General features: G+C 34.6%; 1 protein-coding gene across 3 annotated transcripts in view; it reads left to right on the top strand.

The window, feature by feature from the left end:
- LOC149562801 (ARM repeat superfamily protein) overlaps window positions 1-27,756 on the top strand; it is a 183,534-nt gene that overhangs the window by 140,613 nt on the left and 15,165 nt on the right. For all 3 annotated transcript variants that reach the window (XM_089826262.1, XM_089826263.1, XM_089826264.1), the window contains exons 17-19: window positions 8,121-8,311; window positions 15,518-15,572; window positions 15,686-15,758. In XM_089826262.1, the coding sequence (XP_089682388.1) occupies window positions 8,121-8,311; window positions 15,518-15,572; window positions 15,686-15,758 (319 nt within the window). The remainder of the gene's footprint in view (window positions 1-8,120; window positions 8,312-15,517; window positions 15,573-15,685; window positions 15,759-27,756) is intronic.

The following is a 27,756-nucleotide window of genomic DNA, read 5'->3' as shown; positions in this document are numbered from 1 at the left end:
AGATGCCCTTGATTAGAGATTCCATTTTTAAGACGCCCTTGTTCTCCATTGAGAAAAATCCCTATGTCTCTCCTTCCACCATTACCTACTGAAATTCCTATGTTGCCCTCTACCTCTCCCTTCCTCATTGTCTCTTGCGCTCCTATTGAAAAACATTAATTGTAGACTGCAAGAGTGTGATGCCATTAACAATGTTCTCATTAGCAGACATGGACATTAAGCATATATGAATAGGAATAGGGTTTGAATAGGTAGTATGGGAATGGAAAGATATTTGTTCTGATCCCAATTTTTCTAATGCCCACTAATAACATAAGCTTTTAACAACTGTCAAAGAAATCTTGAATTTACAAATGCTCATCTTCCCAGAGATAAAATTATGCTCAGACAACATTTTTGGATAGAAGCTGACAAAGATGACAGAAACACAAAAAAATCAATATAGTTAAGGATCCCAAGCCCATACGCAGAGTCTAGAATACAAAATTTATCATTCTCTTATTTGCTGTTATCTGACCCACTCTGATACCATGTTAAAGATCTGATCCAAAAATAAGATAAACAAAAAGAATAGAGCATAAACAATACACAAATGACACATAAGATTTATCTTGGGAAAACCCTTCCACTTGAAGGGAAAAAACCCAGCCACACCAGCAAAATTTCTCTTTTATTGATTTAGAAATGTTCATAGTACAAGGCATTCACTTGATTGCTTACAATATAGTGAGCAATCACATAAATAGATTGAATTTAGACTCTTCGTCTTATACATGAAGGTCTATTTGAATTCCAAATACAAGACCCTTAATACTTACATACGCATGCCCCTTTGCATGACGTATGACACATAATATTCACTTAAATATTCTTACAAATGTCTCTTTCAGCTGAAGGTGACAATAACGGTCATAACAAACATATTTCCATTTTATAAGAGTAGAGATAAAGATCTCTATCATATGTACAAACTTTAACAGCTGCCACCTAGAAATCAATCTTATATTGAGTCATTATGGCACAATTATTTCTCTTTAATACAACTTCATGACCATGTCGCTGGTGATTGATGAGATGCGCTTGAATCTTCTCGAGCTCTTGTGCCTCCATCCTCATGTTGATTTTCTACATAACAATTTTGCCTTTGAGTCTCATTTTTTCAGTTATGAGGTAAGAATGCAGCTATTGTCTTATGTGAACTTTTTTACAATGAGTGTCAAATACGACCAATCACATTGTCTGATTACAACTAAGATTTTATTTTTCAGCATTTTTGAAAATTTGAGAAACATAAATTTGATCAAACTAAAATGATAATAGTGAAACAATAAATGAGTTGTGATTATGAAACAATTAAAAACTCAGTTTAATCATTCACACCTAGCATTAATAATGATGACTACAATGGCTTGCCTGGACTAGGAAGCACTTGCACATGGTAAAGCTCAGCCTGTATACATAATTTTACATGGGAGAGGAAAAGTATTTATTTGTGAAACACAGGGATGTGTTCACTACCCTAAAACCTGATGTCCTTGTCCCTTAGCTATTTTGGGAATAGTGAGATGACGAGGGGATACCCTCTGCTCATCTGCGATACGCGTTCGAACCCTTGAAGCAGAAGGCAATGTTCCTTGCCATTTGGGGGTAGTTGTCATTTCCCCTCCCAAGTTGTCTAGCAACTTTAGTAGGTTGGCTTGTTATTAGACTTCCCGTAGGGCAATGAGACAGATATGGGACTCACCAAGCGGCTCATGGAGTATTTGCAAAGACTTATGGAGCCATTTAGAGCTCTAGATTATATTTATTTAATAATAAGGAAATAACTAAATATTTCCTAAGGAAGTATACCACTCTTTGAGAGCTCTGAGAATATTTATTGCATTAGGTTTGTTATAATCGTCTTTGCTGATCACTATTATTTGCTGACTGCTTCAGGATAATTGTAGGGCGCGTTTGTTATCTTTTTGCAACCATTTTGACTCTTTGAAGCATTGTAATATATTGGTGACACATTTTCTTTATGGGTGACTATCACCATGGATTTGACTTATTCTATAGAAGATAACTTTAGATTTCTCTATTGGAAAAAATGCATTCTTTACAATTTATGTAGCCTTAGGATGTCTTACATAAAGTGGTCCAAAGTTGTAGGTCAGTGAGCTATTCTAATGAATAAACATTGAGCTATTACACATATTTTGTAAAGCTTAAAAAACTCCCTTACATATACTCTTTCTGGCAAAACAGCCTCCTTTGCACCATAAATCCTTGTGAATCATAAATATATTAAAGCAAAGAAGAAAAGTTCATTGTTCCTTTTTAATGGTTCAGAGCATTCCCTACCATAGGGAATAGCTAACCCCTGAAGTATCCCAGTTAGAACTTTTGAGGAAGTGTTGTGTTTGATTTCAAAATCGACTTTAACTAGTGAAGAGTAATTTGTTTTCGGTTTTGTTCTATTCTGATTTTTTTGGAGTTTTTGGTTGTTTTTTAATTTTCTTTGTGATTTTTGATATTAAAATGCAAGTAATGAATGACTACAAATGTTCGCACTGCTCAAAACAACTACTAAGAATACAAATGCCAATTCTGAAAAATAACCTCTGACTAATTTATTATTGCAAAATGTATGGAGTTCGTACTAGGCAAGTTATCAAGACTATTACAATTTGAGGATCAAACAATAGTTGGTGCTACTACAGCCCTACCACAGGGAACCGCTTAGATCTCTCTGAAAAAAACAGAGCGCTCTCTCTCTCTCTCTCTCTCTCTCTCTCTCATATATTAATATATTTTGAAAAATTCGCACATTTTAAAGTTTGTCCACCACTGTCCCCTGCAGTCATCTAAAAATGCCCCTTGGGTAATGTCTTGGAAACCTGTCACCTTCTGTTCCTCGTCTCTATGACCAAAACACTGTTGAAGACAGATCTATATCGAGACAGAAGATTGAACCAGGAAGTTGGGATGACAGTATAACATTAATGTAAACATCAGCTACAACAGAAAGCTGAATAGCGAATATTTTAAGAATTTTTCCATTTTTTTTCCTTTCCAAGGTCTTGTTGTTGGTACGCCCAGGCCACCTCTTTGTTGCGTTCAATTGGTATTGATATAGATCGTCTTCCTCCTTACTAGTTTTCACTTGATGCCCTTGCTCATCTTCTCCCCTCACGTCAAGAGTTGAACGAGCATGTCAGACAGAATATTTACAAACAATACATTGCCACTACCTAGAGTAATCCCCCGGGAGGTCTGCGATCTAGGATGGCCTTCTATGCTAAGCAGATTCAGGATGGTATTATTGTTTGTCCCGCTTATCTCTATCGGCACTGGAATCATGCCTTACAGTTTTCTTTTGGCTCATTCAGAGTTGGTTCTCACTGCCTTAGGGCTCGGACTGATCACAATATGGATTGGGCTGATCAGATATGTCAGTTGTGTACTTTGACAGAGGTTGAGACTGAGATCCACTTCATATTTAGATGTCCTCTTTAGTATGAGATTAGAGAGAGATTTTACTCCCTTTTCAGAGACTATTCTTCTCTATCGATGTTCTTCAGCTATATTGATCAGCAGTGTCTTGCACTTTATCTTTAGGAGGCCACCCATCTTCGAGAGATTACTCTGCAGTCTTTTATACCTCAGGGGTGTACTTTGGACCAGCTCATTACTGCCTTTTTCTCTCCCTTGTCTCCTCCACGGGGTTTGAAAAGGCTTTCCAGTACTTCTCATTCCAGATCAGTTAGACACTGCACCAATCTCTCCAAACAACGACAGTCCTACAGCGGCTCTACACGACATTCTAAGAGTATAGATTGTTCATGGATTTACCCCTCTATTACTGATTTCTTTGTGACAAGGAAGGACCCTTAGTCCTTACCTTGTCTTCTTTCTTGTTTTGTTTATTGCTTTTCTTTCTTCTTAGTCACCGTTTGGTGCTTCTGCTTTGGCCAGCTCTTTTGTTTGTATGCTTAGTCCCATAAACCTTGTTGGTTTTTCGTGGACATTAATATTATTATCTTATCTTATCTTATCTCACATAAATCACCAATTGTTTGGCTAGTAGATCCCACTAATTTTTCTAGTGTTTGTAAAAGCAACCGATCAACGTATATTCACAGTCCTCTGCAGTGCAAAGGGCCAAATGGTAGCTTTATCATAATTCAGCGAAATTTTGACAAATAATCTACTATATCACAATCTATTGGACAGTTGAAATTACTGGTGCTTCGTAGGCAGCTCATTGTGCTCAAAATGCTTTGCAAGTAGATAACACTTTCAATAATTCATTAAATGGCAGAAAACACAATTCTAATAAGTCATTTTTAACACTAGTGTTTCCAACTCTATCATGAATCAGTGGATCACTGTATGAAGCAAACACTTTTTTCAAACAAGGAGCAATTTACATCCACCATTGTGTTGCTAAATTTTCAACTAATCACCAGAAAACTACTTGCTGAATGCTAAATATCTCACCAAAATGTTTCGGGGTTATGTTCTGCTTTACTATTCTTCAGCTTTCCAAAATATTTTAAATTTTTATTTTTCATTTAGTATTATAATCTTTGTGAAGAAATAAAATAATTATGTTACACCTCTTAAATCACCAATGGAATAAGAAACCTGCATGAACCAATGCAAGGGTCAGAAATAATGCTGAGATCAATTAAGTGATTTAGCTGATTCGCTTTACTCTCTTACCTTAAGTGCTGCTCAAACTCGTGGACAGCTGGAGACCTGCAGCAACATCAAGAAAAGATGTAAGCTCTCTGCAACAGGGAAAGACTGGATTCTTGTGCATGGGGATTCACAGTGACTATAGATACATCTGAGCTTAGTTTTCAAAGATGCTGTCCCTAAAGCATAGAGAAGACAGATTGGGTAAAAGATGAATCTCTGATAGGCCTACAGTCTAATGGAGATTTTGAGGCCTCATGAAGCTCTGATCAATTATAGGAAATTTGGATAGAGTCAAATAGAAGCCAGATAGTATTAGAGAAGATATAACCATGCTTTTCTATTTTTCCATTCACCAACACATTTATATAGGATTTATATATACTAATTTATAGAAAGATTATTATACCTCCTATAGAATGCTATATCTAGGAGTTGTTTTAACAACTGAAACAAATGATGAGGAGATACTCTTCCACAACAACTTAAATTGTGATACTGCTATCAGGATTTAACTGTGTGATTTAAAAGCTTTCAAGTCAAACTCAAGGAAAAGTATCTCCTACTTATCAATTGATGATCGGAAGGGGCTTTCTAAGGAATGGTTCATAAGGCACAACACTTGGTGAAGGTTTTGCAAATGGGGTTGCAAGTAGAGTGGGTTTAACCATGGAGGAAACTCCGTAGTTAAGTGCGCTAGAGCTGAAGTAGTACTGGGATGGGTGATGTAATGTCCCTTTTTGGGCACATTAGAAATATTAAAGGGGACATCTTTATAATATTAAAATTGACAATGAGAGCTAAGAATTTATTTATTAAAGGTCAAATTAATATTCCAAGTGGGCAAAAGATCACAAGGAAAGATAAGATGAAAAGCTAGAAAGGAAGTCGAAGAGTCACAAATGCGAGAATAAAAGGAGAAGAGACCCTTTCTTTTGGTATGCTTGATTTTATTATTCAATTCAGTTTCTCTTGTGAGAGTTTCAGAAAGCTTCAGCTTTCAGCTAGTTGGAGGATGTAGCCCCTCGTGCTAGCAGATAGTGGATGCAAACCCATTGACTCGGGAAACATCATTTCAAGTGTTTCATTCATGTTTACAGGTTCTTATCCTAGCATTCCAATCTGACTGTTAAATCTGTATTTAGGATTGATTTTTTTGTGGACTGGTTATTGTATTACTGTTGTATAATACAATAACGTATTTGCGAGTTGTATGGAAGTTTCTCATTTTAACATTATAAGTTTGTAATGCATTTCTATATGTTTGGAATTTTGAATATTATTCTGAAAAGAACTGGTTATTAATTTTTGAAGAATCTTCTGTATACCATTGCCATATTTTTTGAGTTGAATATTATTATTAAGAACTGGTTAAACATCTATCGGCTATTGTGTTGGATTCATTTGTGCTGGAAGCTATCTACAATGTTTTATTTCTGAGTGTATTGTTGAAAGGAAAAATCAGAAAATATCTTGTTCGAGATATTACAGGTGACCTCCCAGGAAGTCCCGGTGCTTCACCGATGTGAGCATCACCTGGATCCAGTGAGTTCTAAGTGTTCCATTCATTCTCATGAGAGGTGGGTTCATGTGAATCAGCACTCATGAAACATGGGTCAATGAGTTTGACTTCAAAACTACACAATTAAATCCTGATAGTAATATCACAACTGAAACAAAACTCCAAGTGATATTAATTTTACTATGGGAATGACATAATATTGCAATACCTTGGTGACTAATTTCTCATGTGTCATTTCCATTGTGGATAATATTCAGACTGAATATAAGTTGGTATTGGATGAAGTTTTTGATGCTTGTTAAGGACACATGTTGGGGGAGTGAAACATGTTGAAAACATAGACAACTAAGACAAGTTATCCATCATTACCAAAATTATTTAAGATGTCAAGGGGACTAAGATTAACATGTTGGTTGCAAAAAGCGCTGACCTTTGATGTCTAGATGATTTAAAAGAATTTGATCACACACTCGGCAGTTCACATGTACAAAATTAGTATATTTTAGAGGGCACATGATAAAAAGGATGTCGCCACACCAAGTTTTAGGGTTCTAAAGTAGCTATATTAGCACAAAATTTCTTAAATGCCAATGATATTTTTGGATCAAGATTTTTTGGGACAATCTTCTAGAAATACTTTAATATGTCCTTTTTTAGACCTAAAAGATTTAGTGCTAGGTACTTTATTAATAGAAACCTTTTTAAAAATTCCTAATTTAGTTGACACTTGTGAGGTCAAACTTTTTTTAAAAGTTCTAATGTTTGCTTTGTGTATAAGAAAACTATATTTAATGCAGAAACAACAGTGACTTTTTATTTACCTTGAACAATCACATGCAAGAAAGCTTGTATCTTATAAACAAGTGCTATTGGCACTTAGATTATCGACAGATTCTGGTTTGCTTAGTTACCATTAAAATTATTTCTCAAAGTCTTTGATGAAATTTTGTGGAATTGTTAATGGGTTGATTGGATTCGTAGGCCTTGTTATTGTAGGTTCCCTTAAAGTGGGGCCTTGTGGGTTCTACACAATTCCTTGATTCGTTTTATTGAATTGCGTGTGGATATTTCCAAGTTATGTCAATCCAAATCATGAAATCTTTTGTCTTGTGTGGAAGTGCTGGCTGAATAATCTTGTGCCCTAAGAACCAAAAGTCAAGTATCCTTTGAGTCTGTTTAAACTGCACAATCTAAGAAATTCTGCTTGTTCTAGGTTCTATTTTTTAATTTAGTGTATGGGTTTCCTTCACTCTGTAACAGGGAATTCTCCCTTCAAATTAAAAGAAATGTTCTACCTTAGATGCTTGGCCAGTTTGTGTTGTCCAGAGAGTGACAAATTATTATGCTATTGCTACTGAATATAATCATAATCAAACACTCTCAATTAGATACCACTGTAATTTCCGATTTTGTGTGGGTTTTGTATAAACTTTATACTGTTATTGTATCTGTCACATCCATAAAAGTAAAAAAAAATGGTTTTGGTACATGCAAAATATAGCGAGATTCAAGTGTTAAATAACTTGAGGATACGGTTTTAACTGTTATTGAGTGGTGATTGAGATGCATATGAATCAGATGTGAGATATCTGTAGCATGCATAGAAACTCACGGCAAGGCATTTTACAGAATTTCATTGGTAAATTTCAAAATGCTTAACTGAAATGTAAGCTATGGCTAGAATCTCTATCTCTTCTTATTTCCAAGTTACATTTAAGATCTAAAATGCTATCATTTGAATGTATGTGCAAATTATGCTGGAGTTGAAGTGGATTTTCGGGGAACATTAAGCTTATAAGGAGATTCTTTAAATAGCTTTTTTAAAGATATTTTTCTAAAAATAATTGGTTGATTGGATAGCAATGAGTAGAATGCAAACTCAGTTTTTTAATGAAGACAATCTTGCATACAGGGTAAATGAAGATATGTTTTCTAAGGGAAAGGAAGGAAGATGGGATGAAGGTCATGGTACCAACCTTGCAGAGATTTTATTTGACCGTCTTAGTCCATTGCTTGTTCTTAGAGTACTTCCTTTGAAGGCTTTCAATGATCTCAATTCACGGGAGCTTTATGGGGAATTGTCAAGCTCAGCCAGAAAAGAAGGTAACCTTTTCCAGTAAAATCACGAGTTAAAAAAACTTGAATTGTTATTTGATCAATTACTGTATGTATTTTGTAGTGGTCTCTATGTAACTTTTTTTCTCCATATGGATATTGGATTACTTTATTTTATTTCAAAGTTGGATCTTATACAACAATTGATGCAAAAGCTATGAATGTTGCAATCACTAACATTAAAAGGTTGATTTATTAGTCGGAAAGTACTGGAAGCTTTCAGCAATGATCTCCATGTCTAAGCTTGTATAATTTTCTTCCTAAAATGGATATTAAAATATTTTCTTAATCTTAAATCTAATCTTATACAACAATGAAAATACAGGATAGGATTATAGCAATTACTGACACAAGTGAGGAGAAATGGGTTATCTTTGGCACCATCATTTAGAGATCAAATTGCTTCTTTATTGATTCATTAAGAAACAATAGAAATTATTAATGTGCTCTTTTACCATAATCCATTCTTGAGGACCCAACCATTCTGAATCACCAAAATACATGACAACTGATATGAACACCATTATCAGCTACTTTTATTGATTCTAGCCACTGCAGCTAAACTTTGCTAGGTGAGCAGCCAAACAGGTACAAGTTTGAAACCATGCATGTATATTCTAAATCGGGTATCATTATTTTATTTACCAGCTTTTGATCCATTAGTCTCCTATTTTCTACGAAATTGGATTTTTTTACTCCTGCATTCTATATGGAGTTAGTTCCATGGGAAACACAAAGAGAGTCCACCAAAAACTAGTGACAAATCATTAAAGATGGGTACCTTTGGTTATAGTTGCCTTGGCAACAATCTTCAGGATGGTGGGCTGATGAAGTAAAACCTAGGAGAAAAGTGCACTATTTCTAGAGGAGTCAACAGTTTCATTCCTTTTGCCTAAGATACAAATTAGGGTTTTGGGTTTGGTGCAATGTTTTGTCCATAGTTACGAGACTCGGACTCATCTCTGATTTAGAAAGTCAAAATTGGGCTCAGACTCAGACTCGACGACCGGACTCGGAAAATCGACAAACACATGAAATTCAAAATTTTTGATTTAAATATTTTTTCATGCATCTTTTACTCAATTAACATCAAATACACAATAATTGAGATAAATAGAAGCTACTTAATACACATGCACAATTTTGTATAGATCACATAAGTATAGAAGCGAATTTCTGAAGGAAAAAAACTGAATAACATAATATAAAGTTATAAATGTTGTCACTGTAGTGTCAAATGTCTACAATATTCATAGATTATGAAATCCATGGTATCAAAATTTCAAAACATATATCAAAATAACAACTAGAGTGTAGAAGACTAAGGCTCATAGTAGCCTATGTCCTCCTACGAGTACGCCTAAGATAAGTCATGGAAGACTGTAGAGCCATCCTCTCTCCATGTGTCTGAGGTTGAACCTCAGGGGCATCCTCATCCTCATCCTCACCCTCACCCACATAATCCTTATCATCAGACTCAGATCCATCACTCCTAGCCTCAGGGTCTTGCACTCGGTCTCCTTGTGCTCTAGCCTCTTCAACTGCAATTGCTATTGCCTCAGCCTCCCAATCTAGTTGATCAACCTACTACACATCTTCATCGCTGAAGACAAGATCAACAATCTCTGTGTTCCACTCTGCATGTGGATCAACTATCTCTAATACAATCGGTGATATATAGGTGCCTTGGATTTGTCAATGGCGAAGGAGAAGGTTGTAGTGAACAAAGATAAGATCATTCAATTTTTGCACTACCAACCTATTACGCTTCTTCGAGTGTACATGCTCGAATAGGCTCCAATTGCGTTCACATCTTGATGCACTAGATGGATGGCTCAAGATGCGAATTGCAATCCTTAGTAAATTTGGCACCTTAGTGCCAAACATCTCCCACCATGCATCTGAAACAAGAAAAAATTAAATCAATTCAATAACTTTAACTTTATCAATTTAAAATGGTAATAGAATTAGAAAGTAAGATGTAGAATCGTAGATATTTACCAGGCATCAATTCTGTCCTAATTTTCTTGCACAACTCATGTGCAAATAAGTCCCCTTGAGCTTTCTTAAACAACTCAATCTCACGGACTACAATTTTTCCAACTCTTGAATCAAGTGATATTTTCTCTACAACATCATAGAGGCCAATCTGCACTTCATCATCAGGCTTGAAATGTGGGCTGAATTAATATGCTGGATTAAGGAAGTAGGTTGTTGCATGTATAAGCCTGTGAAGTAGATTGTGCCATCGTCTATCAATGACATCCCATATAGGTCCATATCTATCTTGATTCCCTGCAAAAAGAGTGAATGGCCTCCTTCACCCTATCCATGCCCTCATAAATGTAGGCCATTGAGGGCTTCTCTCCATCAGGATTTCCTAGGAAAACAACAAGCGGCTCTATGAACTGCATTCATTATGAAAGTTGAAAGAGAAACAATCAGCTTTAAGTTTTGCTTCAAAAAATGAACAATAATTTATAACATAATTTCATAAACAAAAAAGTTTACCAAGATCCTCTAACATGAGGTCAATGCAGTGAGCAACACAAGGGGTCCAAAATAAATGAGGGTTGTCTCTCCATAAGAAGCTTTCTTGCAACAACATAATTTGCTGCATTATCTGTAACTATCTACACCACATTCTCCTCACCCACGTCCTTTATCACTTCATCCATTACCTCACAAAGATATTCAACATTCTTTGATTTTTCCTAAGCATCAATTGATTTCAAAAAAACCGTGGCACTTGAAGAAAAAGAAACAAATTAGTATAATGATCAGTGATCAATCAATCATAAATTCATAATTAATAAACTTAATCACTTAATCAAAATTTTAAATTTCTAAGTACAAGTTCTACTTCTAAATTTCTAATGTCTACAATTACCTAATGAGGAGACAAGAAAGTTGAGGAGTGTTCTACTCCTTCTATCAGTCCAACCATCTGTCATGATGGTGCAACCCTTCGTCTTCCACATCTCACGCTAGTCCTAAATTGCACCTTCTACATCAACCACCCTTTGGGTCAAACTAGGGACTCCTAGCTCGTCAGCACTAGGGGCTTTGAACCCCGGGCCACAAATAGTAACATCATCTATTGCAATTTGCCAATAAGAGGACCTAAAACAAATTAAATAAAATTTAAACAAATTAGTATATTATATTATTACTATTAAATTTGAAAACAAATTAAAATGAACAAAATAAGCATATTTTTGTCTCTTGAAACTTGAAAGCAAGATAAATAAGACATAAATTAAATAAATAAGTATCTTGCTGCATTGAATGTAATCTTGTTGTAGATGAAGAAGTCTTCAAGTGCCAATTTTGCATTATCATGCTTCTCCTTGTTCCAACCCATTCTCTCAAGCGATGGTTGTGTACCTCGAGCCATGCGTAGAACAAAGATGGAATCAAATGTCGATCTTTTCTTATGAATACGAGGCCCAATGGTCACACTTGTAGAAGCATTAGCAGTAGTAGGTGGAGTAGGGGATAATAGAAAGCAAAAACTAGAAGATCCCTCTTGAGCTAGTTGTGCCATTTCTTCTTGTTGCTTCTTTTTCAATTCTTTTTTCTCGATTTTTTCCTCTAGAAGAGCTTCCATGTCTTGCATAACATTCTAGGGTACTTCTTTGCATTTTTTCAGCATCACGCCTAGGTATATGTGCTAGGTGATAGTTCATTCTATTTACCCCTCTCCCGTTATATGTTACACCACAATGCCAACATGTAACAACTCCCTTTTTGTGGCCTGGGATGGCATGTTTCCAACCCCTATCCCTTACTACTGCAGTTGGATCTGCATCAGGGTTACATGCAACCCTAGTTCCACTTCCACATGGCTCACCTTGAGGCATGATGTCAATATGGCTGCTGTTGCAATATGAATATATTATAAATAGAAAAAAAATTAGCATCAAATTAGATTTTTAAACTTTATGGGCCTTCTTAGTTCTTACTTATCAAGTTTGTCATCAAGATAAATTAGAATAAATCTAAATAATAGATACTAGAAGTAGAGACTAAAACAAAAGTAAATAAAATGGGAAGTTAAAAATATGAATGTAAAACAATTTACAAAACAACCCAAAGAAATGCAACTTGTTGGTTACTTCTTCAAATTTGCACAAACAATGGAAATGCAAGTAAGTTTGTAGAAGCCTCCTCCAAATGCTTCCTTTAGCTCCTCTCAATGCTTAAGTATAAGCTACAAAGTTGCACAAACCATCAGCAAGCGATATGGGAGAGTCAACCGGTTGGCTAATTTCTCTCTCAGAACCCCAATACTCTTCTCTAACTTTTTTCTCTCTATCACAGGCATTAGCAAAGGGTAGAATGACCTTTTTAGGTCAAATGGATGTTATACAAAACAAAAACAAAAACAAATTACTTAACCTTTTTCTTTTATTTTATTTTATTTTTGCTCTTTGTGGCTTCAGCCGTTGGCAAGAGTCCTGAGCTCGGGACTCGGCAAGTCCGGCGGGCTCTGGACTCGGTGAGTTCACGTGGACTTTGCTAGGACTTTGCTAAGATAGTAGAGTCCTAGCTAAGTCCTACTATCTTATTATTGCCCATGTACATTACAGCTGTACAAAATAAATATAATATACAAAAGAATATTAAATGTCCATGATTTCGTAGTTCCCACAAAATATATGAAATTAAATACAGAACATTATGGACAAATTGATAATTAATTATTCAATGCCAAATATTAAAGATAAAACAATTTGGTTTGTATTTATTGCATATGGACAAAGTAGAGCAATATGCAATGGTCCAATTTCCATTTTAGGGGTGTGCATTTCCTGGACAGTTTTTGGGAGGTCCTTTTTTAGGGGACAGCTTTTTTCCTTTTTTTGGGCAAACTGCTCCCAAAGTGGCTAGCTTCCATTACATTAGGGGACACTTATTTAAAAACAAGAAAATTTCACATATTCATTTGATAATGTTGAAAATGCATTCATCATGTATGATATTGAATCCTAAAACATAATTTTAGAGCTGAATTGGGATTTCACATTAGTTGGCACACAAACTGAAAATTTCATTACTCCTATTGTCAATGTTTTGGATTAGAGTTGTTTAAAATTACTTCATTCCCGCTTTTTCTACAATTCTTGAATATGTTTGGTTTAAAACATTTCTTTTTGAGATATTCTCATGTTATTCCCAAATCTATTAATGCATAATCATGCTTACTTATAAGCTCTTCGGGCATATGACATTCATAATGATAGTTGAATCTTATGCTATAGGAATTGTTCTTCAGCTGAACTTGTTATTGAACTTAATCTCATCGATTGAATTAAATGTTGAGTTTATTTTCAAGCTTTGTATTAGCAATATCTTCTGCATATTTTGTGGCTTTGTATATAGCTTTATCGTTAATTCTTGTAATTGCATGTTGTCAATTTATGTGTCATCTTTTCCTTTAAAAATTTCTATTTGCACTAAATAGTTGGCCTTTGTTTCAGCCAAATGTAAGGTGTTGTCTGTGTGTTTAGATTGATTGCTTCATTTATTAAATCTTAAATATTTTCGTGCAAGACATCTTAACAATCTGGTACTTGCACCCAAGGCAAAAACATGGATAGTTATTTGCAGTTACCCAAATCCTCTCATTGAATCATCTATCGTGTGCATATCTATAAATTTGGTCTGTAGTCTGTAATCTAGGGTCAATTTATCTTAGGACGAGGTTTAGTTAGGTCTTAGAGTGCTTCCCCTTTTAATTTGAACAGAGTTTTAATTTTACACATTGTTTAGTTTTGTGGTGCTTTTCAAAAGACGAAGTAAAATGCCAGCATGTTCTCATTTGAGGCAATCAGCTCATCTCATACAGATGGGTTGCTGTATTACATGGCTTTTGTGATTGAGGGATATAAATTTGTAAGATACTAAGAATATAAAAAATTATTTATACAGAACTCTTCTTTTGTGTGAAGATAATAGATGCTGAGCCACTTGCTTAGGTAATAGTAAATACTAAAAACTTTGAGATTTGCTATAAGCCAATAGGCAGTTCTACTGCTCTAAAGTTCTTAAATCACTAATGAGTCTATGCCATTTTCTTTTTTAACTATTTTTTTTCAAGTGTTGGAGTTTTAGATGTCCATTGCTACGGCATGGTATAACTCATATATGAGTAGACATTCCACTTTATTTTCTGAGAAGTGTTTAAAACTTTAAATTAGTTCATAGGTATAGTTACCTTATAAAAGTAAACATTATTTCAGTACTATTAGTCTATGTTAGTGGGTCTTGTAGTGTTGCCCCCTCTATTGGTACTAGTGCAGATTTGAGTTTGGTACGGCTTGGGATTTCTGAAGGTCTGGTCTACGAATTCCCATGGATACCCAGGGTGCCTGGGCCAAAGCCTGACCAAATGCAAATGTTGGCTTATGCATCTTTACTTATTTTGGGACAACGATCTTAAGATACCATTATTTATTCACATTTTGTAAATATTTCCTAAATTGTTCTCTGTTGTTCCATATGAGTGTGTTTGATGTTCACTGCGTAGACACTAGGAAACATGGGTTACTGATATGGATGGAAACAAGAATAACACAATGACATAATATAGACAATTCGTGGATAAAGTTTTATTATGTTAGTTACCAAGATATGTTGGGGGACTGTGGATGTGGTCACAAGCCCTGCATTCAAGTTTCCTGTTGACTTCGTTAAGTTTTTCATAAAATTTGCTTACATTCTTCTCCCGCCTCATCATTGTGAATCCTTTGACTAATTTTCTACATGCTATCAATTATCAATGCTTGAGGCCACTTGTGTGTTACTTTTTCTGAGAATTGTTAAATTAATCGAACTTTTAAGCTTTTTTGGGGTTATTTTTCTCTAGATAAATTTGTCATTATTTTTGTACTTTTGTCTCTTTCATTTCAAATTTTTTTCGGGATAATAAGTTTTGTAAATTAAACAAGAAACCACAGAAGAATGTACTCTGTTCTGTCAAAAACTTGTTGATAGTCTTACATTTATTTACCAGACATCCTAAGGATGGGTGCATAGACTGCATGAGCTTTCAATTCTTGTGCATTTTTTTCTCTTTATGAATATTGAATGGTTAGTTTTCCTTTCTCCTCTTCTCGAAGGAAGAAGAAGAGATTATTAGTTCAAATATTGAGATTATCTTAGCATTCTCACATTGAATACTGTTTTCAGGAGATCAAGGTGTTGACATTGAGGAAGATTGCATCACTATTCTCCTTATAAATAGGTATTTGCTCAGCTTTGCATTTGATTTAACAGAGTAAAATAATTATTTGTTCTCCATCCCCTTGATTCATTTTGCATAAGATGTTCTATCTAGTTAATTTTACATTTCTTCAGAATGTCTCATGTGTATGAGTTTGAAGATGTCCGCAAGCTTGCAGCTGAGCTTACTGGCCGGCTTCATCCCCAGGTATGTGAATCAATCAGAATGTAAAAGCAAAATAAAACATTCAGTTTATGTAACTAACTTGGACAGAGTTCACATATTATATGTTGAGTTTTGTAAAGAAATGTATCATTATATATGGCAACGTTCTGCTTAACCTGATCCCCAAAGACTCTTCTTTAATCTTGGTGCAGGAGCACCTAATGGATTGTAAGCCTTAAGAAGGAAAATTGTCACATTTTTTGTTGTTTCATGTTTAATAAGGTCTTAAGGGCCATGTTTGAAGGTTTTGTAATAAATTCATGCCATTGGAAGACACAGTTGGTGGCTCCAAAATCTAAAACTGGCACAAATTTGTCAATGTTCCCATGAATTGATAAATGTTGTCAATAAGCTTTCCAAGGCACTTTGTGGTGTAAAAGTGTCCAATTGACCTACATTATGAATTTGTGGTTGATTTTGGATAATTATAAATGTTGGCACATGAGTTTGTATACAAAAAGCAAAAAATGCAAAAGTTGCTGAGCAACTTTTCAATTTTGAAAAGCTGCTTTTTGGGGTCATTTAACAAAAGTTGTTACCAATGGTCTCCTAATTCAAAATACTGTTGGAGACCATTGGGAATCCCTTAGAACACGGTAAATAAACCTCAGGAACATGAGGCAAGGTTGTTGTTGAAAGCTGGAAGTACTTTCTCAGTAAATATAAACTGTTTTTCCTGCGCCTTTTGGCAAATTCTCACTGTTTTATGCTTGGTAGGGATACATAGTTCATTTTCTGATCATATGGCTGATGTATTTGGAACCTAGGGAGAATCCTCTTTCGTTTGATACTGATTTGGTGATTGGCCATGGAGATGTGAGGGAGATGAAAGCAATTTTGTAAAATCTGCGAGGAAATGCTAGGTGACGGGTTTTGCCAAAGAAATTTCCATATCTTCCATTTTCACTTTGGGAAAATACTGAAGCCTGGTGAAATGGAAGCTATTAGACCCCTCTGTAAGACTCTGGTGGTTGGAGGACAGGAAATGGAGTTTGGAGTGAGAACTTGACATTACCATGTGATAGGCTTGTTTGTGTGATTGTGAATGCAAATTGTGAGAGTAAGTCACATTTGAGGGGTTTAGGGACCTAATATCTTTTGAATTTCTGATTTGGAGTTGAATGCCATGTGTCCATTCCCCTGCTTGTGTTGGGTGTCAGCGTTTGAGGATAGTTGCTTTGGAAAAGTAGCCTAATTAGACCTAAAAGTGCATTATCAGTCAATTGTTGACCACTACCTTAACCTAAGTCAGTTTAAGTTATGTTAATTAGGCCCCAAATGGGTATCTAGATCAAGTTTTATTTTGTGTCTGAGATCAGTAGTCTGAAAGTTATTGAGCTAAAACCTCTTGGATAGGGGCTACTAGGCCTAGAAGCACTTAATGAAGGAAGAGCTTTTGGTGATTGTCCTAAGTTGATGCCAATTGCTGAAATAGAATTTCTCTAAGTTGCCAGTTCGGATTCTGGTTTGTATGTGGGTTTGACATTCGCTCAATTTTTTTTTGGGCTGGGTTCGGGTTCGTCTCTACAAGTTTTTTTTTTAATAAAAAAAATTATATATGTAAAAATATGCTGAGGCAAATAAGTTCATACACCACTATGCTAATACTAGAGCAATTTTGCAAAATACACCACCACATATATTAATGATTAAGTTCAAATGGTATGACAAAATGTCAACCATATCAGTTTTTCAGTTCAAAAACAGTAATGTCAGGAAATAAAGCTTCTATACTTGGTTGTGGTTCAATAGTATATTATTTAAATATCTAATTACTATATATATACACACCTATAGTTATATGATAATATTTATATTATTAAGATATATAATAAATTATATTTTCATCTTATTATTAATATATTATTTATTTCATATATGCTATTTATCCTTAATATTATAAATTTTATATCAATGGTTGTTTATTATTAAATCTCATCTCAAGGTGGGTATATCACAGTTTTTGTGGGGTTTGGTTGTTTCCCTCTGTGAAGAGGGTTTTTCCCAGGATAATTATTTAGAGTTCACTGTTTGTCTTTTCTAGTTCTATTTTTAACATGGTATCAAATTCAGGTTGGTGATTTCAATGTTGAACTAGATTACTTCGTTCTTCTCGTATCCTTTAATATTCATCATGGTGTTTGGTCTAAAGGTTGAAGATAGATTGGAAGGAGCATCAAATTTCATATCCTGGAAATCTAGAATTTTATTGGTTCTTGAGGAAAATGATCTTCTTCCTTATGTGGAATCTGAAGTTTTAAAGTGTACTGACAATACAGAGAAAGTAACTTGGAAGAAGAATAAAATCTTGGCTAGAAGGATTATCATTGACTCCATGAAAGATCATTTAGTTCCTGCAATCTCTAATCTGAAGTCTGCTAAGGAGATGTTTGATTATCTTCCTTAAATCTTTATCCTTTAACACAAGAAGAGCTTTGGCGCTTCACATGCAACTTCTTCATATCAAGATGAGTAAAGGGGACTCTATTGTTCTATTTTTTAAAAAAAATTCAGAGTTAAAGGAACAATTTAGTGCCATTGGAGATTGTCAATGACAAAGAACTCGTCATCCTCACTATGAATGGGCTTCCACACTCTTGGGAATCATTTATTCAAGGCATTAGTAGAAGAAGTGATTTTCCAACATTTGAAATGTTGAGAACAGATTGCATTCAAGAAGAATGCCGACTATAGGATAGAGGGAGTTCTTGTAAAGCTCACAATGTGGAGGACCAAGTGCTTGCTACACTCACTTTAGGTAAAAGAGGGAGGAAAAGAAACTTCAAAAGATTTGAAGATAAGAATACTTCCTCTTCTTCATCAGAATTTGAAAGGAAAAAGGATATCTCTAAGATAAAATGCTTTAGATGTGAAAAGTTTGGTCATTTTGCTAAGCATCGCACCATAAAAATTTATCTTCATGAAGCGGCTATTTCCGATGAGAAAGATTCATCTCCAACCAAGATTTCTTGTGATCAGCCAGAAGGTTTTGTTCTTATTTCAGCCCTATCTAGTCATGCTCAAGCTGATTGCAATACTTGGTTGATAGATAATAGTGCTTCTCGTCACATCTCTAGTTATAAGCAACCTCTTTCAAATCCCATTGAAAACGATTCCCATCTTCAAGTGATCATTGGTGATGATGCATCTTATTATGTTAAAGGGGCTGGTAATACTTCCTTCAAATTGAAATCCGGTATCCCTCTTCATCTTATTAATGGTTTATTTGTTCCTGGAATCAAGAGGAATTTAATTTCCACTTCAGCTTTAGATGATAAAGGTTTTAATGTTTCTTTCTCTAATGGAAAAGTGGTTGCTTGGAAGAAGGATTCTGATTTCAGTTCTATTCAAATTATTGGAGAGCATCATGAAAGTCTTTATAAGCTTTCGACAAATCAAGTTCTAGTATTAAATCATGATGCTTCCAATAATAATTTATTATGGCATAAAAGGTTTGGTCATCTCAACTTCAAATCACTTTCTTCTATAGATAAGTAAGTTGTAGGTCTTCCCAAACTCAATTCTTCTCGCGATGGTATTTGCAAAGGCCGTGCCCTAGGAAAGTTTTCCAAGAGTCCTTTTCATTCAAGTGAAAGTAGGGCTAAGCATGTGTTAGAGCTGATTCATTTTGATTTGTGTAGGCTGATGTCATCAACTTCTTCAAGTGGTTTCTAGTATTATGTCACTTTTATTGATGAGTTCTCTTCCAAGACGTATTTACTTTATTAAATCCAAAGAATTTGAAGAAGTTCTATACAAGTTTAATGAATTCAAAACCTTAGTTGAAAACCTTTCAAAAAGAAAATTAAGACTCTTAGATTTGATAATGGAGGTGAGTTTATGTTAGGTACTTTTCAATCCTTTTGTGTTGAAGTAGGAATTAAGAGGGAGTTTTGTGTCCCTTACAATCCTCAATAGAATGGGGTTACTGAAAGGAAAAAAAAAATTATAGTTGAGGCTGCAAACACCATGCTTCATGATCAAAGTCTACAGATTTTCCTTTGGGTAGAGCCCTGCAGGATAACAATATATGTTCAAAACAGAAGTCCTCGCCAAGTTCTAAATAATATGAATTCAGAAGAAGCATTCTCTAGTTCTAAACCTGATATAATTCATCTTAAAGTTTTTGGTTCCTCAATTTATGTTCATGTTCCTAAAGATAGAAGATCTAAATTAGATCTCTCAAGTAAGAAGGGAATCTTTGTTGGTAATAGTGAATCTTCAAAAGCTCGTATGATCTATATTTTGGGTCAAAAGTTGATTGAGCGAAGTAGACATGTTTCATTTGAAGAAAATATTGATTGTTGCAAATCTGTTGATCCTTCTCTAGATATTGATTTGGATGTTCCTATCATTTCTCAAGATCCTCCTCTTACTTCTCCTTCTCCTAGCCTCTTTGAGAGGGAAGATTCTCCTTTTTGTCCTTCTTCTCCTAAGAATCAAATTCATTCTGAAGCTAGTCCAAGTGTTCAAATGAATGTAAAGAAGAGACCCTCGTGGGCGAGGAACATCATGCAAGATGTTGTCAATTATTCAACTCGTAAGGGAACTTTTTTGTGAAAGTAAAAGACCTCAAAAATTTGATAGTTATATTGCTTTAATGTGTAATATCATTGGCTTTGAACCCTCTTGCTTTTAATCAGCAATAGGTCAGCAGGTTTTGAAGGATACTATGCTGGAAGAATATGAGTCTATTCGAAAAAATTAACTTCGGGAGATTCTTCCTCGCCCAAAAGGTAAATCAGTCATCTTTTCTATGTGGTTGTTCAAGATTAAACATGCAGTTGATGGGAGTGTGGATAAATTCTAGGCTAGATTTGTAGCTAGTGGTTTCAGTCAAAAGGAAGGTATAGATTATAATGAGACTTTTGCTCTTGGATTAAGGCACACCTCTATTAGAACTATCATTGCTATAGCTGCTGCTAAAAGATGGAATTTACATCAAATGGATGTCAAGGCAACCTTTTTTAATGGTGTAATTGATGAAGAGGGTTATGTAGAGCAGCCCAATGGATTCATTGTTCATGACAAAGAAACTCATGTATTTAAGCTGAAAAAGGCATTGTATGGCCTTAAACAGCTCCACGAGCATGGTATGAATGCATTGATGGCTATCTCTTGAATTTGGCTTTAATAAAAAATGAAGCTGATCCAAATATTTATCTCAAAAGGTCTAATGATCTTATGCTCATCTTAGTTCTTTATGTTGATGACCTATTTATTCCTGGAGATGATAAATGATTGGCAAATGCAAGAAAGATTAAACTTCTGAATTTGAGATGAAAGACCTTGGTTTAATGCACTACTTCCTTCGATTAGAAATTTGGCAAAGATCTAATGAGATCAGTATTAGTGAAGGTAAATATGCTCTAGACATTCTTAAGAAGTTTGGTATGCTTGATTGTAAGCCAAATGTGACTCTTATGGAAGCCAATCTGAAGAAACTTCAAGAAGTTGCTGCTGATTTAGAATTGATTGATTGCACTCTTTATAGGAAACTTATTGGTTCTCTTGTGTATCTTGTTAATACAAGGCCTGATATATGCTATGTTGTTAATACCTTGAGTCAATTTATGAGTGAGCCAAGGAAATTTCTCTTCATTGCAGCTAAACATATTGTGAGATATGTCAGGGGCTCTTTACAGTATGGATTGAAACTCTCTTGTTCTAATAATCTTCAGCTTCATGGGTTCTTAGATTCTGATTGGCTGGTTGCATTGTGGACAGGAAGAGTACCTCAGGTTTTTGTTTCAACCTTGGATCAGCTATGATTTCTTGGTGCAACAAGAAGAAAAACTGTGTGGGTCAAAGCACACTTGAAGCTGAATATGTAGCAGCTTGCTCAGTAGCTCAAGAAGCTGTATGGCTTCGAAAACTTCTCAATGGATTATTTGGAATATCTTCTGAATCTACTACAATTCTTTGTGATAATCAGAGCTGCATAAAGATTTCTATAAATCCAATATTTCATGATAGGTCAAAGCATATAGAAATTAAGTATCATTATTTAAGGGACATGGCACTTCGGAAGGCTATTGAGCTGAAATATATCAACACTGATAAACAGACTGCTGATATTCTCACCAAGCCTCTTTCAAAGGTGAATTTTTATTTATTTTAGAGATAAGCAACGTATGGTCAAACATGAGACTTAAATGGAACTAAGTCTTATTTTGTTTTTGTCTTACCTATGGCTATGTTGGTGTGTGAATTAATATAATATTGTAAGATTAGCTATGATTACTCTTTCACTATGCGATAGTGAGCACCATGATGAGAGAGTCTATGATGTCATCACGTTGAGAGATGCTATGATGAGAGTTGGATGTCATATTGAGAGGTTCCATGACTGTTCATGTTGAGAGAGTCTGTGATTAAAGGCTTAGTTGCGAGTCTTATGATTATTAGTTATGAATAAATTATTCCATTTTCATGTTGAGTAATTCCAAGATTATGAGTAACAATGCTCTTGAGTTAACATGTTGAATGGGTACATGTCTATTTATACAATTCCATATTTGCTAAGAGGGATCTTTGAATATGGTAGCATCATATGAAATTATATGTGTTTTTCGTATTGATGTTACTAACACTTCATTGGCAAACAACTCTATGTGTTTGAGTGGACTTAGCACAATAGTATTATGATAGGTGTTAGCTTGTTCAAACTGGAGTAAGACCTTCACCACCACTCCTTGCCTTCTCTCCTTCCTAATGGCAACGCCCAAAAGAAATATTTTTGAGGGAGCATTTTTATTCAATTTGTAACCGTTATGAGTTGGAGGTGTTATGAAAGAAACATTATCATTCATGGCGTTGATAGACTCTCTGTTTTGCTAGAAATCTTTAGCCATCATGTTTGGTGTCTCTGCATATGTATAGGCACATCTTTATCAAAGTCGATTCATGCATAAGATTTATGTCTTTGCATATTATCAGGAGTATAATAACATTATCCAAGAAGGAAATTGTAGCGCTCGATTGGTTCTCCTTCAGTTTTTCAGTATTAAAATTATGTGCTCCTGTTTGATAAATACTCTCATGTGAGTCAAATCATATATGGTCAAAGATTTTCCTTCATGGGAGAATTGTTGTTCTGCTACAAAAGGTTTAACAGTGAACTTAATCTGTGTGAATTTACTCTTATACTCCTCTTGTAGTTGATACTGAGGATGTTCAATAAGAGTCCTTGAGGAATTTCTAGTATCTATTATTTGTATTGTATTTGTTATTGACTAATCGATTGTTTTATGAGATTAGTCAATACCTCAAGATACTTCTTTGTTTATCTATGATGGATTTGTTTTCATATATATCTTGTAACTATTTGACTTGATTTTTAATAAAATCTTGAGGTTTTTGTGGGGATGGGTTGTTGCCTTCTGTGAAGAGGGCTTTTCCTAGGATAATTTTTGAGTAGAGTTCACTGTTTGTCTTTTCTGGTTCTATTTTAAACACCCCCAAGCAAGGCTGATCTGAATCAATGAAGCAAAGCATAGTCATCATAGGGTCTGTGAAATTTAATACAAATTGTACACGAGCCCACTAATTGTCATCCAAGAACAATGCATTGACCTTTTGTGCCCTCTCTGAATTTGAAGCCTTCCATATACTCCACTGGCTAGAAATAACCATTTGGCTTATTGCCTCTTGCACCCTAACAAGTCGTCTCATAACAATAGTATGAGATGTAAATTGGGTTTCAGCCACCTAACTTAATCATAACATGTCAATAAGTATTAAGCAATGTTAAATACAATTTGATAATTGAACATGACATAAAATATATTCTAATTAAATAAATATATGAAATTTACTAATTACAATTTACCTTCAACAACTCCAAATCAGAGAATGAATTGAATACGGATATTGACATGTGGTGGTTCATCACAAATATTTGTATCTCCTCTCTCTTGGTACATTTGCTTCACCCAATTTATTTGGGTGCCAATTTTTTGCATGAGCAAGTTTAGGGAGTTTACGGTGTATGGTGTCCTAAAAATATGGTCATACTGACCCTCAACCAAAGCAACTGCACCCTTGGTTTCTGCATTATTTGTAATCGCTTGAACTACATTCTCACTATCCACCATCTCTATGGCCTCAATGCGAATTTTAGAAATGAATTGTGAATCTTTCACTTCTCCTTCACAATCAACTACCTTAAAATACATTGCCCCTTTGAGTGACACCGCAGTCACATTAATTAATGGTTGATTTTTTGTATCTTTCCATCCATCTGAAACAACAGAAACACCTAAAGTTTTCCAAGAATTTCCAATTGGTTGAATAGCTCTCTACACAAACCCTCTATTTTTGCAATTAAGTGGTATGCATCTTTCTTTTCATAGTCAGGGACTTGTGCAATCAGCCAATGCCTTTTTTATGACTGCCACCATTTCCTCCCAATATGGTAATCTTACCGAATTGAAAGGAAGATTGTTGGGATAGAGACAATGTGCAATGGCTTGAACAACAAACTCTTTTGCCTCTATTTTAAACGTGGTGTCCAGTGGACCTTTTTGGTGGGTGATAGCTTCTACTTCTTTTTCTTCCACTCTTGATATAGGTACTTGCAAGAATGGGTGTTTGGAGGATAGAATTGGTTACATGGGTAATCACAATGTTGCCTTTGGTTGATAAAAGCTTTGTTTTGATCTTTTTATCAATTTATCAACAACTTTTTGTTCTTTTACTAATGAAGCTATTTATTAGCAGCTTCTTGTTCTTTTACAAATGAAGCTATTTGGAGACAACCCCCTGCCATCTATGTCCTTGCACATTGAAAATCCTTTACCAGCAGGGTCCATAAAATGAAGTTTGACACGAGAATAAAAGCTATTGAGTGGTTTGCCTTTGCTACTTCAACAAAAATTACACTTCCAAATATATGAGCCACCTCCGAAAACCTGTGACATTCTTGTGGCATGTCTTCATAAAGGAGATCCTACGTCAATTTTAAAACTATTGGTTCCTTGCCCTCCCACTGTACTTTGACTATTGGTGGCAGCCATTTTTCCATAGTAAACTATAATTTTTTGATATACCTATAATAAGGAATTAAATAAATTTAAATTAGAAAGAGCTATGAACATCAAGCATAGAAGTGCAAAAAATGATAGAAAACTACTAAAATAGATGGCTAAACATGTTGCTTTATATCTTTTTATTTAAAAAGAAAGAAAAAAAAAACCTGAATTTTCTTCACAAACTTGAAAAAATTCATCCAAATCTCAAAAAAAATCTCATTAAAGATATCAAGAATGGGATCAAATGCTTATCTTAGATGCTTAAAAGTCATTTGTGGAAGCTATCTCTTGCCCTACGAACGATCCTCTTCAAAAAAAATCACCTTGCCTTCAAAATGCCATAATGGAGAGCAAATGAGAAAAAGAGTGTAGCTGCAAACCAAATGTGATAATGAGTGGTTGAATGGCCTCTTTTAGGACCATTTTAGGGTTTAGAAGCGAGAATTAGGTTAAAAATTATATTTTTCCATGTGCTGCTTTATGTGTGTTTTAAGTGGCAAAAAAGAAAAAAATGCTGAAAAGTGCATCTAGGCAAAAGGAAACTAGCAGAGGCTCCCAAATCCATCTGGATGCTGGTTGGAAGCCACTCCAAGCCAGCTGTATGTGCACAAAAGCTTCTGTCAGCATCTGCCTTCTACGGAATTTGATTCTAAATCCATGGCCTAAAGGGATGAATCGTTATACAAGCCCTATATTTATGAGTTTTAAATACAACAATGTGGTGTGCATGGGTTTCACAATTTGTATTGTACACCAGATCCATCTCCACCACAACAAACTTTTACAAATAGTATATTTTTGAGTTTAAAATACATCAATCTGTTGGGCATCAAGTTCTACAATTTGTACAATAGACTAGACCCATCTCCACCACAACAGACTTTTACAAATGATATAGCAACAAGGAGCTCCAAAGCTTGATGGATGTATATACTATATACTTTTGTCAAAAACCTTGTCATGTTGAGACGGAAAAGTATTTTGAAATTATGTACTAATGAGAAACAAGAAAATTAATAACTACTTTTAGCTTCCACCACTCAACTATTGGGCATAATTGTGTATCCGATCTAGGTTTAGTATATTTTGGCTTTATTTTGTGTCCTCGTTCAAATGCAAGATTCTTGTCTTAAGCTTTCCCTATGAAGTGGTTTTGTTCTCCGCACCACACACAACAAGAACATCAATTATCTTTCTATCATGGGGACTTGGCAACATTGTAAGCCAAACTTGAGTAGAAACAAATTTTTTTTATGCCTTTATCATGGCTTGATAAATGGGGATCTAACAAACTTGAGAAACAAGTCTTAGGAAAACTAAATATACCTCTGTATTTGCCATCTTTTCTATAAATGCTGCATTATCATTTGGATAGAAGAATTGGTTTGTAATTTATCTGTACTTGCATAACTTGATGAACCTAAAGAGATAATTCTAGCTGTAAAAATAACAATAAGCGTACTCAGAAATTTTTAAGTAGTGTTCTCAAGAAAGAAAATGAATTCTCTAACTTGGGTCTTTATTAAAAACTTTTTCTTGAATCTGAGTTAGATTCAAGGTTGTCTGTACTTGATCATTGAATTCCAACATATTTCGATGGACGCTCATGGCTTTGCTAGAATTCTGGAGGGGAAAGCCTTATAGTTGTTATTAACTATTTTATTGCAAACAATGTATTGTGAGCCCCATAGAAGCATAAATCTGAAAAATATCTCGATTTTACCCAATTAAACCTGAATTCCAAAGCTTGCCAAATTTTCTTTAAAAATCTCGATTTATGGAAAAATTGTTGACCCGATTTTCAATGACATTTTGAATTTAATGCATATCAAAGTCTTGTTAAAATCTCTAAAAAATGGTAAAAAATATAAAAATTATTGCTGCAACCTATGGAACCCAACAAAAAGCTTACAAAATTGATGAAATGCTCTGAAGTCAGCGAGGAATCGATTATATATTTGTTTTGTAATTTTGTCCATTCAGTTTTTTTGCAACCTCTAGAAAACTCTAATCAGAGGACTGAGAGGAACAATGGCAATTGGCAACGCAATTTGAAAGGGCCTCAATCCTCCTAAATTGTCAGGGGCATGTGAGATGTCAAAGCAACTAATGAATTTGTTTTAAATTATAGTTTTGATATGACTTGAGCTCTTTGCACACCTTGCCTCATGGATTTTGATGAGATCAACTATATAATTAATATTATAGACTAATTTTAAAATTATAATTACTATGCACTATAATAGAATGCACTTTTATAGGGAAACAATGAATCCCTATAGTTTATTGTTAACATTATAAATTAGTTTCAAAATTTAAATTCTTATTGACTATTAATATATATTAATAGCATAGAAGTAGAAAACAACAATTATCATGATTATACTTGATTAATCGAGAGTCAAAATTGGCAGAGTAATCTATTCCCAAAAAAATTGAGACTTTTTGGTCACTTTTGACATTTGTTTTTTGTGATTTATCAAGTGATTAATTGGCAGAAAACAACGGTCAATCAGCAAAAAAATTGCAAGAAACTTTTAAAAGCTACATTGGAAAAATCTGGAACTTGATGTGATTCTTTGCGAAATCAAAATGTGATGCTGAAGATGCTACTGGGTGTTAAAGTTTTTAGTCAATTTGGATGTCTTTATCTTATATATATATATAATGAGGTGTAATTATATGTGTGTGTTTATTATATGAGATAAATTAATATAATAATAATATGATAACTATGTTATAATATTAATTATTAATTAACAAATAGACATGTCCCTTATAAGGGACATGTCTATTCATGGCTTATGCTTATTAATATGAGGAGAGTTGCCTTTGGAATACACATACCAAATATCATGGCAGTGGTAATACATTTGCAGCAGATCCTTAGAAATAAAACATGGTATCAGAGCAGGTTCTTTACCAAGCCTAAAGTAAATTCTACAAGA

This window comes from Cupressus sempervirens, chromosome 4 (genome assembly GCF_028749045.1).
Source record: "Cupressus sempervirens isolate cs-2001-9-10 chromosome 4, ASM2874904v1, whole genome shotgun sequence".
NCBI classification, from domain to species: domain Eukaryota; kingdom Viridiplantae; phylum Streptophyta; class Pinopsida; order Cupressales; family Cupressaceae; genus Cupressus; species Cupressus sempervirens.
This window is presented reverse-complemented; position numbering and strand designations above follow the sequence as displayed.